The 15,101-nt window shown below is 42.0% G+C and overlaps 1 protein-coding gene across 1 annotated transcript in view; it reads left to right on the top strand.

Moving 5' to 3' along the window:
• BCLAF3 (BCLAF1 and THRAP3 family member 3) overlaps positions 1-14,625 on the top strand; it is a 45,281-nt gene extending 30,656 nt beyond the window's left edge. Inside the window, exons 6-13 of the mRNA XM_075263612.1 lie at positions 733-819; positions 1,794-1,966; positions 3,128-3,254; positions 4,185-4,248; positions 6,121-6,236; positions 6,473-6,581; positions 9,603-9,689; positions 14,193-14,625. Coding sequence (XP_075119713.1) covers positions 733-819; positions 1,794-1,966; positions 3,128-3,254; positions 4,185-4,248; positions 6,121-6,236; positions 6,473-6,581; positions 9,603-9,689; positions 14,193-14,222 — 793 coding nt within the window. The 3' untranslated portion in view covers positions 14,223-14,625. The remainder of the gene's footprint in view (positions 1-732; positions 820-1,793; positions 1,967-3,127; positions 3,255-4,184; positions 4,249-6,120; positions 6,237-6,472; positions 6,582-9,602; positions 9,690-14,192) is intronic.
• Positions 14,626-15,101: the final 476 nt, after the last annotated feature.

Raw genomic sequence — 15,101 nt, 5'->3', positions numbered from 1 at the left:
TCGGCCTAAATTTTAATGATCAATTTAAATTTCTCATCTGGAGCAAACGTCAGATTTATGGGCCTCGTTCTCCAGCAAATCCTTAAATCACGTAAGAATATCGTCTCTAATCTAAAACATGTGAAAGAAATTTACAGTGAAAATGATGAAAATTCTCAAAGCCGAGGTCTCCCCTCGCCATAATGTGCATTGAAATCAGCGTCTACCAAATCGCATTAATATGTAAAGTCGCATGAAATTTTTCTCGCCTCACAAATCTATAATAGCACAGGATAATATAACATGCAGGTGACCCCCCCCACCGCTGAAATGTGTAATTCAAGAAAAATCTGAGTTGTGTAGTATTTCAGGATTGGGTGGCTTCATATATTACTATGTAGATTTACAACAACAATGTGGATCCTGTTTAGGACCTGAAAGAACAAGAATTATTTACCAGGTAAGGGGATACTTCTATGTCATGTCATCTCTATCTTCTTGTTAAAATTCAGCATATGTTATCATTTATTGAGAGTATTTTATGTGTATTATTATTTATTTATTTTTAATTTTTATTTTTTATAAAAATTGTCAAAGACCAGATAATAACCCTGTTCTGATTTATAACGATTTAAGATAGATGAGGCCTTCACAAATCTCAGTTCCTAGATTTTTCTTAAAACGTGCTAGGTGATTTATTTTGCACATTTACGGTGTATGAATGAGGTAATTTCCTAAGTTCTTCTTATCTAGACAACCTCATGAACATTGGAATATCTCCAAAGACATTAAACCAAAGTCTGACGTACCCCAGGGGAAGAGGAATTATGAAGAAAAGAGGTGCTCTTTTAATCCCTTTTAAAATGTTTTTTGGCTACATTGTCATTGTGTAAAATTGCACCAAGCTATTTACTGCATACATTTATTTTTTCTGCTTTATAAATCCTTAGTGCAGATGACAATAATTTTTGTAACACAATTTTGATGAAAAATGCCTGTCTGTCTCTTGCCGCCTGGTGCTACTGATACTTTAGTACAATACATACAATAGCTGTCTGGGGCAACACGGTGGCTCAGTGGTTAGCACTGCAGCCTTGCAGTGCTGGAGTCCTGGGTTTGAAGCCCTCCAGGAACAACATCTGTAAGGCGTTTGTATGTTCTCCCCGTGTTTGCATGGATTTTCTCCCATTCTACAAAGACATATTGATAGGGAGAAAATGTACATTGTGATCCCTATATAGGGCTCACAGTCTATATAAACAAAAAAAAAATACAATAGCTGTCTATGGAGAGGGGAACAATAGACAATAGATGTCTATGGAGAGGGGAAAGGAGAGCTCCTCAAAGCAGAGAGACACGTGCACTATAGAGAGACAGTTTTCTTTCACAACACAGCTGGGTTATCAGGAATTAGTCTCCGCCTTCTCCAGACAGAAATGTCTCATGTAATGCTCTGGACACCGTCCCATCTCTGTCTCTCTCCTTCTCCAAAATTGCAAGGTGTCAGTTTTTTTTTTTTTCCTTTTAGGTTGAGACATGAAAAGTTAAACATAAATTACACCAAAATCTTAAAGAATACATTTCATATAAAATAAACAATTGGTGATTTTTCTAAAGATACAAGTTCTTAGACCCCCATGCATGCCATTGAAAAGAGTTGGATGTGTAAAACCATCTATATTCTTGTTTTTTTATAACATAGTATTAGATACTTTTATATCATTTTTGTCTCGCACTAGACAGAAATCTAAATGTGGACATATTGTGTAGAAACATAAATGAATATTGACATTGAATCTGCTTCACCATTGCAGGAGCAATACCACTTCCAATGAGAGACAAATGTCTGAAGACCTGGTAGCTGTAGCTGGAAAGGAGACTTATCATCCTGTGTTTGACCATTTAAGTTCTTCAAAGCATGCGGGAACGAATCCTCCAAGTACTGTATTTACTCAGGAAATCATAACCATCATCCACGAAGTGAAAGGTAAGATGAAATGGCAGAATGCTGGTGTTACGTATGTCCGTGGTCATGTCATGTACAGTCCATTCTCGTGGGATGTAGCGGCCGTGGGATGTACAGTCCGTGGTCATGTGATTTACAGTCCGTGGTCGTGGGATGTACAGTGCATGGTCATGTGATTTACAGTCCGTGGTCGTGGGATGTACAGTGCATGGTCGTGGGATGTACAGTCCAGGTGTCTGATTATTGTGCTGTGACTAGAACGAGCTTTGCACCTGTGTGTCCATCATATGATGCTGGATTTTTCATACATATGTCCTATATGTCCATACATATGGACGTCTAACACCCGGGCCACTCACAGATCAGCTGTTCTTGGCAGCCTCCAGGAACTGGAAGCTGCTGTAGTGGGTGTGGAGTGCATAAAGACTGTTCCCATATCAAGTATTACTGTAACAGCTTCCAGAACCTGGAGGCTTCTGGAATAGCTGATCTGTGCGGGGTCCAGGTGTTGGATCTCCGTAGATCACATGCTGATGTCCTATTGTCTGGATAGGTCATTTAGTATGAAAACTCCCAAAAAGTCAACCAAATCACCAATTTTTATAGAAATCAGTTTGAGGCTCTGTGTAGGGACTACTTCTGGCTCTCTACTGATGGCAGATGTTGAGGTAAAGTAAGAGTTGACATTTTAGTTTTCAATCTGCAGAATCCTTTGGTACTATGTGAGGTTAAGAGCTTTAAGCCTCCCATACACATAAGATGGTCAACTGGTTTGGCTAACATTAATCTAATCTGTATTGGGGTTTCCCGACATTTAACCTTGTATTACTGATACTAAATAGAGATGAGCGAACACTATTCAAAACAGCCGTTTCGAATAACACGCTCCCATAGAAATGAATGGACGTAGCCGACACACGGGGGGATAAGCGGACGGCTGCCGGCAAAGTCTGCGTGCCGGCTGCTTCCATTCATTTCTATGGGAGCTTGTTATTCGAAACGGCTGTCTCGAATAGTGTTCGCTCATCTCTAATACTAAATCCTGCAGGACGATCCCATAATAGACATTATTGCAGCGACTTCACCAGTAGACTATTAGACTGTTGCTATGTTTTGTATTCTTTACATTTATATATATATATATACTTAACATAGATCTATATTTTTGTCCTTTATTTATAGCAAACCATTTCAAGTCTCCTGAAATGTCGCTCCATGAACGTTTTTCCAAGCTGCAGCAAACAGAAAGCAATAAGGAGGAGATCCATCTTATGAAACCCACAGCACAGCTCAATCCGGAGATCCACAGGTGAACCGATGTGACTGCGCTCATGTCCATATGACAGGCAGCAGCGTGTTAATACGAGTCTGAGATATTTAGTGACATCACAGGATCCGTCTGCCCTCACTTGTTTTTATGGTTTATGAAAGCAGTTTTGGCTGAGCTAACAGTGGAATAGGTTTCGGTTCTTCGAGTCCACTTGGGGACCCGGAAAATGAAACCCAATCCGCTTAAAAAGCAGTTACCCACAAACTCTATAGACTGTACTGGGGTCTGCCAGGTTTCTGCCCGAAAAATGTGGAGAGAAAAGTCCTGCTGCATTTTTCAAGCGGAAAGCGGAACGGGATTGCAGAAGTGATCGTAGCCTTAGGTGGTTGCCCATGGTCTGTATGAGAGATAATAAGTTAACTATTAACCTTAAACCAAATTGATAGCTTAGCCATAAGCTCAAGCCTCTGTACAACGCGTCAGATGGCCACTCATTTTCAGTGAGCAACTATCCCCTTCTAAATATGGCCGTGACCTAAACAAATACTATTGAACAGGAAGGCTGGGCCTAGTCACAGTACTGGAGCCTGACCGAGACCTGCACAGAATTATGACGCAAATGAGACACCCCCCCCCCCCCTTTGCCTAGTTAATTAATGGATGCCGGGGCACAAGTTAAATTTTCCTACCCGGCAACCAATTAAATTTGTCACCTGGTCAAAGGGAAAATCTTTCATTTGACTTTGGTTCACAAAGACGTCACTGGACAAGAGAAGTTTACCTGGTATCAATTTTTTTTCCTGCGAAATTATCAAACGTAGGAACCAAGAGAGATCCGTAATTCCATGGCTCACCTCTCTGAGGGTCCGGGCTTCCATGTTACTGTAATTTGTTAAAACATTTTGGTTTACCAGTTTTGTGACTTGAGCAAAAATGACAGAATATTTTTGTTTTCTTCTTATCTGGTAGGAGAATTGATATCTCTCTGGAAGATCTTCAGAACAAGACGCTCCACAAGACAGAAGTCAAACTGGTAAATATTACTCAGATTCATGTAGAAGACTTGTGTGTGCTTGTGTGTGTTTGTGAGGAAATCTGGGCCGTACAATGAGGTCATTGCCTGGCACCGATAATGACATACTGTGAAATTATTCTCCATATCTTCTGTCATCATCTGTCAAAGAAATCTTCACATTTGGCCAAGGCTTTGTTGTTTTCTGCACCGATTTCCATATTGCTTGTTCAACTCTAAAAATAACCTTGAGACCCAGTGAACAACCGATCACTACAGTATATACACTGTCTACCAATACGTATTGGGACACCTGTGGTAGAATAGAAAAACAACATTTCTTCCTATCCAATAGTTGGTAGAGCCAGCAGACGCTTCCTTACGGATGGTATTGATGGACACAATACTCCTGGATGCCTGGTGATACTCCTGGTGTATGTGAGCCATCGGTTGGGTGCGGTTTCTCTGGCCAGTGCCTGTCGGTCTCTCCAAGTTTCGGGGGTCTGCGAACTCAGGCATATTCCGACAATCACCGTTCCACTTCGTAATCACATAGGCCACTGTCGATTCTGGGTAATTCATATCGCTTGCTATGTCCCTTAAGGATCAACCATTTCCATGGTACCCGACAATTACCCCTTTCTTGAAATCTGACAACTCTGCACTTGGCATCTTGCATGTGACTAATGCCAATGCTGTTTCCTATTTATCTGCGTAAGGCGTGACGTACATCACTACCGCAGATATCTTCATGTGCATGGGTGTCCAAATACTTATTGGTAGACAGTGTATGTCAGCATCATACAATATATTTACACAACCTGTTCTAAAATTTATTTGATGTAGTTCGGCCACTTTTTCGTAAATCCTCCTCGCTTCAGTATTAAGATTTTGATCGTGGTGTCATCACTTGCATTCTTGAACTGAATTGTATTTTTTTTGTTTTATAGTGTTCTCTGTTGTCTTGAATTCTCTTTTTAAAAAGTTGCAATCTGCTATAAACATTTATTCCTTAAAGGAGTTGTCTGGCCCCAAATCGATTTTTCATGTCGATGATTTATCCACAGAAGAGGTCATCAGTATGTGATCTGTTGGGGTCCGACACCCAAATGCTGCACAGATCAGCTTTTCCGGAGGTATCAGGGCATAGGAAAATATAGCAGTGGATGCAGAGTACCAACACTATGCAGTGGACTGGGCTGCTGCGCCGTTACTATTAATTGAACAGGAGAACCTGCGCTCGCTCGCCCTCCACTGCTATAGCTACCAGCACACAGGCACTACTGGAACAGCTGACATGTTTGGGCCCGGGTGTCTGACCCCCAGAGATCACATACGGATCTATGGATAGGTCATCAATATGAAAAATTGATTTGGGCCGGACAACCCATTTATGGAATAAATATTTAAAGGGGTTGTCCAACTTTTAAAAAAAAAAAAATCCAGACAGTAGGGTCACTATAAAACAAAGAAAAAATGTAATGCAGTTCTAGCCCCGGTTAGAATGGAGGTTACGATCACAGGTCACAAGACCACTCGGCTGGCCTCAGTGCTCACAAGCCATTCATGTTTAAGTATGCCAAATTGGCATGTCATATAGGAACAGTAAGTTGTAGTTGCCCAATGACCTACCTATTGCTGAGCCGTGGACCAAATAGTTGAACAGATCACTTGGTATTACTGGATAGAGAACCCTTATAGCTAATAGGACATAAAATACCAACATCAGAAAACTAGAACTTCTATCACATTTCCCCATTGAATTGCAGAGGAAAAAACTTGGCACTTAAGAAAATGGAACTGTGTGGCCCCATTAATGCAGGATTAAGGGGATTTTACTCCCGCCTAATATTTTAGGTATGTGTAATCCATGACCTTTAATGTCTTCTACAGGCCAGTCAGAGAATAATTGAAGACCCTAATGATCTGCGGCATGATATAGAGAGGAGGCGAAAGCAGAGACTGCACAGCGAGGAAGACAGCAACGCCAATGTCGGCTTTTCTGACAGGTTGGTTGCCTTTTCCTCCTTTTTAGACTCATTTGGCAAACTCCTATGCACAGACACATAGTTAGTAAAAGGACTGGGAGAAGTGGAATAACTGGTCATCACTTGAGGGTGGATCTTATATTGGTCTCTATGTAATTCTGCATTATCTTAAGGAAAACTGTTTGTCTGTATTTTTATCGTATGGGTGACATTGATATTGAATGTAAAGATAATCCTTCTCTCTTTGTATTGTGAAGCGACGCTCCTGGCAGCTATTACAAACCACATCATAATGAAACTGGAGAATTTCAGAAAATGTCAAGAGGGGGCAGAGCGCCTTTCCGAAAGTCAGCAGGCAGACCTCCAGTAAGTGACTTCATTGCTCCCTTTAAGTTTGGGGAACTTTTACTTTTTTGTTTCTCTGTTTTGGCTGAGGCCTGACGTTTCATCTGCTGTGTTTTGAGACCACAGAGTATGTAAAATAAAGGCAACCGATCAGCAATAAAATAGGAAACAGAATTTACTTGAATGTGTCATCATTGAGGTGACATAGAAGGTCTGATTGTGGGCACTCGGTTGCTGGAACCCTCGCTTTCTGTCAGCCCGTCCACCACTAACCCTGTCGAATACAGCCAAAAGAGCACTGTGCCTCCCCATCCTGATCAAAGGGTTGCAATGGTCTTTTTGAGATGCCGAGAGTTTACGGAAAATGCAGAAAAAGGAGTTGTGCGTTAGATATAAAGGGAACCGCTTGGATGGCATTGAGAGTATTTTCTATATTCATCTTGAAAGGTCCTGGTGCAAAACAGATCTTTATGGTGTCTAAATGCTTTGTTGCTTGGGTAGTGTCTAACCCGATATATTGGCTGTAAACACATCAGCATCCCCGATATATTTGCCCTATCCCATCATAGAAGGAACACTTTTGGGACATCTATTTTTAGCCAGTGGATGGAGCTGGTGCAAGAAAGCCTCATATATCCCCTGTTTAGTCCCCTTTCATATCAACCAATTGTTAGGTTTGTCGGCTGTCGGTCCTACAGCTGACATCCTTAGGCCTTGTCCTCATGGCACACTTCCTTATCTGCAGCAAATAATCCACAAGTAAGATCCTCCTCAGGCGTCGCTGTGTCTGTGCAGGGTCCACCATTTATCCTCTCAGCATCCTACAAGACTAGCAAGTGCTTGATCTCTGGGCTCTCCTACACCATAGTTATGTCAGACTTATTACGCACCCTTGTGACATTGCCCGGAGACATAAAGCTCTTGTCTTTGAAGTCGCATCCAATATTTCATTTTGTCCAGTTTATCCGCCAGTAAATCTTGTTTTCCTCGGAGTTTATGTCATCTTCGTCCGCCCGTGGAGTATTGCATTAGATCACCTGTGTTTTTGTACGTTTCATGGTGTAATGCTCACAGTCTAAAACAAGAAAGTTCATTGTGTAGAAGAGAGGTTAATGAAGGATTACTAATAAACGCCGGAAATTTTCATCCAATTCTTCAAGTCTGAACACTTGACTTTGAAAGTAATCGGAGCTGGATCTGATAACTACACCCAGATACATCCTCCAGTGTGAATGACTACTAATAAGTCCTCGTCCTGACATCTGACCAGCTCACACTTTCCTATTTTGTGCACATTTTTGTGTGTTTTATGATGGAGAAATCATTACTTGGATTAGTCTGTAGGAGAAATGAAATCGAATCCGCCTCCCGCCTTTATGAGTCACAGCAGGGTTTTTTGTCTTTTTCTTTAACGCTTAAACCTTCAAGACAAGAGTAGCTGCTCAACAATAACAGAAGTCTAAAATTGCCCTTATAAATTGTAGTACCCCAGCCCGCCACAGGAAATTTTTCGGTTTTTCATCTACCTCCCAAAAGCAATCAATGGAATTTATTTTGGGGTTATATACTTGTAGGAAGACTTGATTTTTGTGGGACAAGTTGTTTTTCTAATGGCACTTGTGTGTAAACCTGCAGGCTGGTTAAAGTGAAAGCTGGGAGTTTATGTAGCTCTGCTTTAACCTGTGATTAGGGTTGAGCAATAGTGTTCGGAAAAAATCGGATTCCGATCGGCGATCGAGAAAATTTCACGATTGGAATTCCGAACACGATCTTTTTAGGTGGGATCGAGATCGGTAGTATTTCCCACAATGCCTTCACACTGAGTAAACAGTGTATACTCAGTGTGAAGGCTCCGCTGCGGTTCCATAGGAATGAATGGAAGCAGCCGGTACACAGCCTTAACCCCCTGAGCGTCGGCTGCCTCCATTCATTCTAATGGGAGACTAAAGTAACATCTCTAGTAGCTACTTACCTCCAGAGATGGCTGCTCCGCTGCTCTTCGACTCGCTGCCGCTCCAGCTGCAGTCTTCTTCGTCTCGCTGCCCCCTGCTTGCCAGGTTAGTAGAGTGTGGGCGGGTACAGGGCGGGGAGACATGACGTCTTCCTTCCCAGTACCCGCCCACACTCTGCTAACCCGCCCACACACTCCTAACCTGGCAGGGAGAGGGCAGCGAAGGGAGAAGACTGCAGCGTGGAGCGGCAGCGAGGCGAAGAACAGCGGAGCAGCCATCTCTGGAGGTAAGTGGACACCAGGGGGGACTAAGTAGCCAGAGGATTTTAAAAAAATCCTCTGGCTATTTAGGAAGAATATGCAAATCTGTCTCCCAAGATGTAAACAGGGAGACAGTGCCTCTGTTTGCTGCCCTCTATAGCAAGCAACCCTGAACAACATGCCCGACTTCCCAAAAGCCTTTGCTGCATGATGCGAGGTTATAACCAAATCAGTTTTTTGGTTATAACCTCGCATCATGCAGCAAAGGCTTCTGGGAAGTCGGGCATGTTGTTCAGGGTTGCTTGCTATAGAGGGCAGCAAACAGAGGCACTGTCTCCCTGTTTACATCTTGGGAGACAGATTTGCATATTCTTCCCATGTTCCTTTGCAGTGGAGCAACTATGGCTATAAGTCTCCACACACCTGAGAAGGTGGTCTCTCCCTAAGGAGTGACGTTATCCCCACAATCTGGCTATTTAGTGATTCACTACACAGCGTAGATTCTAACAATTCTTAGATTCCATGCTGTATAGTGAATAGGATTGCTTTTAAAATCCGATAAAAAAAATCCCATTGACTTGCATTGGGATCGGAATTGGGATCGAGATCGGGTTCGAATGAAAAATGATCGGAAATTGGATTTTAAAATCGATCATGAAAAGTCAGGATCGGCTCAACCCTACCTGTGATCTATCAAAATCTAGGTTGGCTACCTGTAAGACCAAGTCTTCAGAGCAGAAGGCTTTTAAAGCGGTCGCGTATATTGTACACGTTCACCAATGCTGTGGTATTTAAAGCTTTTCTTATTCATTGTGTTTGGACTATTTCAGGGTGAAAGCTACGGAGGAAACTCAACTCAATTCTTCTCTTCAAGGAGCCATTTTGAATATTCAGATGAGGTCAGAAAGCCTTATAAGGTACAATCTATAATCTTTAAGGAGTTGTGTGGTTCAGTAGCCGCATGCAAAGGACTAAATGATTCTTGGCAGTGGTTTATTAGTCATATCCAGGGCTTTGGTGGCGAAGTCACAGTTGTAAAAAAGTTACCGACTCCAACTCCAATCTTCAAAATAAAGTGATTATTTATTGTATAATTAGATTTATAGTTTGTTACATATTTATGTTCATAGGAATTCACTCACTTGCATTTTAATGAATTTGAGGATTTACTGCTTAGGACTATTATGAAGGAGTCAGAGCAGGAGTCAAAGTTGGATTGTGGAAAAAATAGAAAAGTCAGAGTCTGTGATTTGGCTTACTGATTCCAAAGTCCTGGTTGTAGTAGCCACTTGCTTATATTTTTGCATAAAATGACATTGCAATATACATATTGTGTAATAGGTTTCCCCATAGCGATTGTTTGTCATCACAGCCACATTTTTTTCTGAGATTTTTAAATGGGGTACAGTCTAATAGTTGAACATTGTTGACTTAGGCTAGACTGTTTGTAAAATGCACCAGATTTATCACAGTGGCTGAATCTGGTGCATCTACAGACTGTCTAGTATTAACTGTACCACAGTTATTTGTTGGCTTTGTGCTAACAAGTTCACCCAAATTTTGGCACATTTTTGGCGCGCCACGTTGCTTCTGAAGCCTTACCCATAGTCAGAGAAGTTGCAAAAAGTATCTAGATCAATAAATAAATGTTTTAGAGGTCTTTTTGTCACAAACGACATCAGATTTCTGTCACATTTTTAGTAAAACTGTCCCTTGTGCGATGTGCAGGAAATGGTATGAAATAATACCCCTGAGTCACCGGTTTTATTCGCCACTTCTCCGGTGGTCCCTAGCAGTCGTGCAGCAATGACGTCACCTACATAATTCACGTAATTGATGCGACTAGTCACTGACTTCATCTCAGCCTGTAAAATAAGAGTTACGTTTCTACATTACATTGTATCATGTACAGGGTAGGAACAGATTACACAATAAAGGCTGATCAATTCTGCGACGGGCGACGAATCCCAAGGGAACCCTTTTGACTCTAATGGGGCCCATCTGGTATCTATAGTTTTCTCTTGCTTGCAGGTCTTTTTCGTCAGTGATTTTAGACTGACTTTGCGCCGATGGGAATGTACCCCAAGTTCTCATACGGCTGTGTTGACTGAAATATAAATATGTTATTGGAAGGCGGGAAGGAAAACAAATATGAAAAAAAAATAGAAATTGACCGTGTCCTTACGGGGGTTAATGAGCGAGGTGTGGACCACCAAAATATGTCTTGGAAGGGGGTAAAAACATTCTTCTTCACATTTGAGCTTCTTAGTTTTTCGTCCACACCCTCTGGTAACCGCACAGACATTACGTTCACCTGCTTAGACGCTTTTCACGCTTACTTTCGGCTCAATTTAACTTCGTAATGATATAACCATCTACATTTTTATTTTTTTATTAGCTGTTAGCTGTCCACAATAAGTCTGGCATTACATGGAGGGGGTGATTCATGGCACTCTTAAGGGCACGGGCTGTTACTCCTGTCATAACCTTCGCCAGGAAGGGAAGGAAAAGCCCAATGTTAACTCATTAAAAAAGTTTAGAGACCAACATGACACTTATGAATGACTTGTAAACCCAAGTACTGAGTGAATGAAGGAATCGTGGATAAACTGACTCGGGTAGACTGAAAGCTGTCCTGTGCTCAGAGATGTGGTTTATACATATTTTATAGATTTCGCCGTCTGTTATGTATCTTGTTGGATTTTTAGCTATTTTGGTCACTGAGCAAGAGCATTTGCGAAATAGTCAAGGTGTCGGATTCTCCTTGTCGTCTTCTGTGAACCTTTTGTAGAACAGTGGCCCAAATTTACTGTTACTGGTATCTAACCCCTCCACCTGGTGCATTGTAAGCACATAATGGGGCAGCTCATCTGTCACTTTTTTAAGACCGCAGACAAGATTTTGGTGTAGTTTTGAGTCCAGGTGCATGGAACCTTCCGGCTTGTCTCAGAACTTAGAGGTTAGCACCTCTAGTGCGTGTGGGGAATGGATTAAGACTGACCTAAGGAACGACTTCTTAATAAATTCCCGGCACTATCTTGCTTGTCACCCTACACTAGGGAAAAACGGACACAGGGATTTTGGTGGAGACTAAACTCGACTTGACTAACCAGTATCAGGTAGCTGCTGCCAAGGCAAATTATATCATGGGATGCATCAAGAGGAACATGGAAGCTCATGCAAAGCCATTAACCAAACTGCAAATGAGTCTGGTCATGAACAAGGGTGTCCTAAAGTAGTTAGAGCATGTTCACATTGAGTTTTTTTTGTAAGGCAGTAAAAATCTACTTTGTTTGAAGCAGATTTTGGAAGTTTTTTGTCAAACTCTTTGTGGTCTTTGATGCTTTTTTTTTTTTTTTTCTAACGTGGTGCTTCGGAGGCTCGGTTCAGACCTGCACTGGGCTCATCATTGTTCGGGTCTGTCGGTTTCCACCGTTTTATTATCCTGAAACCGTCAGAGAAAAATGTCCTCCATGCACCCAACAAAGACTCCAGTTCACTTCTCCCCCTCCCTGCACATATGACAGAGCATGCCCACTACATTCCTCCATAGACGTGATTGAGGTGTAAGATACTGAAAAATAATGGAGACCACCTCCATAGACACAAAAGAAAAATACAATAGGATGCACAACGTCCTTTTTTTTTTTTTATAGGTCTCGAAATGAAACGTTCATGTGAAAAAGGCCTAAATGTGAATTTAATTTTATGTTTTTACTTCAGATGGCAAATTTGCAGTATTGTAGAAAGTTCCAAGTGTTGCCAGTAGATGGCACCGTGTCCAGTATATCTGATTTCCAATTAGGTATGACGGCACCTTATTATATATGGAACTTTTGGCTATGAAATCTTTCCCACTTGGCAGTCGGATTAGCCCTCCATCAGTATGTGTGTGGGTGAGGATATAAGTTTACACTAGCACATCATATCCTGCATATACCCCACATGTCTCTTCCCAATTCCAGCAAAAACAGAGACAGATGGCACAGAAAAGGAAAGGGACATTTAGGTCATTTATATTGATTATTTTCTCACTGAATATAGCAAATCTGTCAAATATTACAAGCGTCTCTCCAGTGTCACCTATGCATGTCATCTAGTGTGAACAGAGTCTTATTTTGTCCTTTCAGCTCTATGGGACTGATGAAGAGCTGTACTCTGCTTCTGTCTCGCAGTTATGGGGATAATATCTCTCCTTGAGGAGAGAGCACCTTGACAGGCGTACGGAGTCTTACAAAGCCATTTTTGCTCCGCTGGGGGATTATGGGAAAAAACAAAAAAATTCTGTTTTCCGAGATGTAAATAGGAAAACACTGCCTCTGTTTGCCTCCCTCTAGGAGTGTCCCTCTTAAACATCATGCATGGCTTTTTCAAGTCTATAGCTATGAAGTGAGCAGGGGCATAACTAGGAACGGCGGGGCCATGTGGTGAACCCCCCCCTGTATTCCTGCACTCTCTATTATGCCCCATAGTGGCCCCTGCACACAGTATTATCCCCCATAGTGGCCCCTGCACACAGTATTATCCCCCATAGTGGCCCCTGCACACAGTATTATGCCCCATAGTGGCCCCTACAAACAGTATTATGCCCCATAGTGGCCCCTACAAACAGTATTATGCTTCACTGTGGACACCCATGAACAATTATTATACGCTGGGGTCTTTTTAGACCCCAGAGTATAATAGTCGGAAGCCGAAGGGGGGTACCAGGCTCCGCTGTAGTCTTCGGTGGTGTCGGCCATCTTCCCAGGACGTCAAATGACCCGGGATGCAGGCCTGGGTCATGTGATGTCAGGGAGAGGTCACAGAAGTAGGTCCGAACCTGCACGGAGAGGTAAGTAACACAGTTTTTATGTTAGCTTACCTCCCCTGGACCTCCGATCATTATACTCAGGGGTCTGAAAAGACCCCTAAGTATAACAATGATGTGTGTGGGGCCCGTGGTGTCACTTACCAATCCCGTCCCCTGCCAGGATTAGTAAATAAATAGGACCCATTACTGGCTGGAGTAACTACAGCCAGTAATGGCCTATTAAGAAAAGAAAGAAAAAAAACGCAGCGGTAGCGGCTGTCGCCGGGCCCCTAATGTCCCGGGCCCTGTGGCAGCCGCTATACCTCATTAGTTACGCCACTGGATGCCAGGATATGCCAAACCAATTTATTCTATTCCAAAAGGAACAGAATCCCAGCTGTGGACAGCGTTGTTTCAATCTGGGTGGATCTCTTCAGCACAACGTAGGGAAAACTGACTTCTGGACCAGGTCATGGGGATAATATCTCTCCTATCTGTCCCATAGAGATGAATGGAGAATTGCTTTTCCTATGATTTCATTCATATGAAGGACACTGGCCCCCTATTGATAATATGAATGATACAAGCTTGGCAATGTATTCATCTACTCCGATGTTTCTCTCTACAGGCATGGAAGAATCCCGCCACGAGGATGTGACTGACTTCCACAAGCTGCAGGAAGACTCTTACCCACTAGGTCATCTACTTGTAGATACTTGACTTTCCAGGGCTTCTTTAAGAGCATCGGCACTAAATAAATAAATAGTCTTGATAAAAAAAAAAGATTATTTTCTCAACATTGGACTGCTGCACAACTTTTGTACGGTTTTCACTGTTTTTTAATGACCATGTTCAGATGGAAGATTGCTAATTTCTCATTTCCATTTTTTGCAAGAATAAAATGCAAGGCTGAAAAATATAAAGAAGAACTTCCCATAGACGGGAGGTGTCATATTTATTACACTTTTTCCTTAGCATACGCATGGTTGGTTTGTCTGTTTTATTTTTGTTTCTGTTCAGGTTTTAGTTTTAAGTTGAGAAATTGTGTATTAATGTAATAAAGTGCCTGAATTGTTTTTAATCTCCTGTGGTGGTATATTACAATGTATACGCTATATGTATATGTAGGTCTGTGTGTGTATGTATGTGTGTGTGTGTGTGTGTATATATATATATATATATATATATATATATATATATATATATATATAGTCATCTGGGGAGGGCAATGGTACAGAACATACAATCCATGTGGTTAGGTCATGTTTCAATCCTTATGGGGCTGAGGACAGCCAAGGATGGTAATGGGTACTGTAGGTCAGTGTTTCTCAACCTTATCAAGCAAAGTACACCCTTGTGAGAAAACGTCCTGACAGAGGACCCCTAAAGTAATTGTCACTTAGAATGAGGCTTTCTTCTGAGCCTTTAACAGGTATAGCCCCTTCAGTGCCCCCGGTCAGTACAATGTCCCCTCAGTGCTCCTACATGTAGTATGATGACAATGACCAGCACAACTTCCCCCACATATAATAAAAGG

This window comes from Leptodactylus fuscus, chromosome 2 (genome assembly GCF_031893055.1).
Source record: "Leptodactylus fuscus isolate aLepFus1 chromosome 2, aLepFus1.hap2, whole genome shotgun sequence".
NCBI classification, from domain to species: Eukaryota; Metazoa; Chordata; class Amphibia; order Anura; family Leptodactylidae; genus Leptodactylus; species Leptodactylus fuscus.
This window is presented reverse-complemented; position numbering and strand designations above follow the sequence as displayed.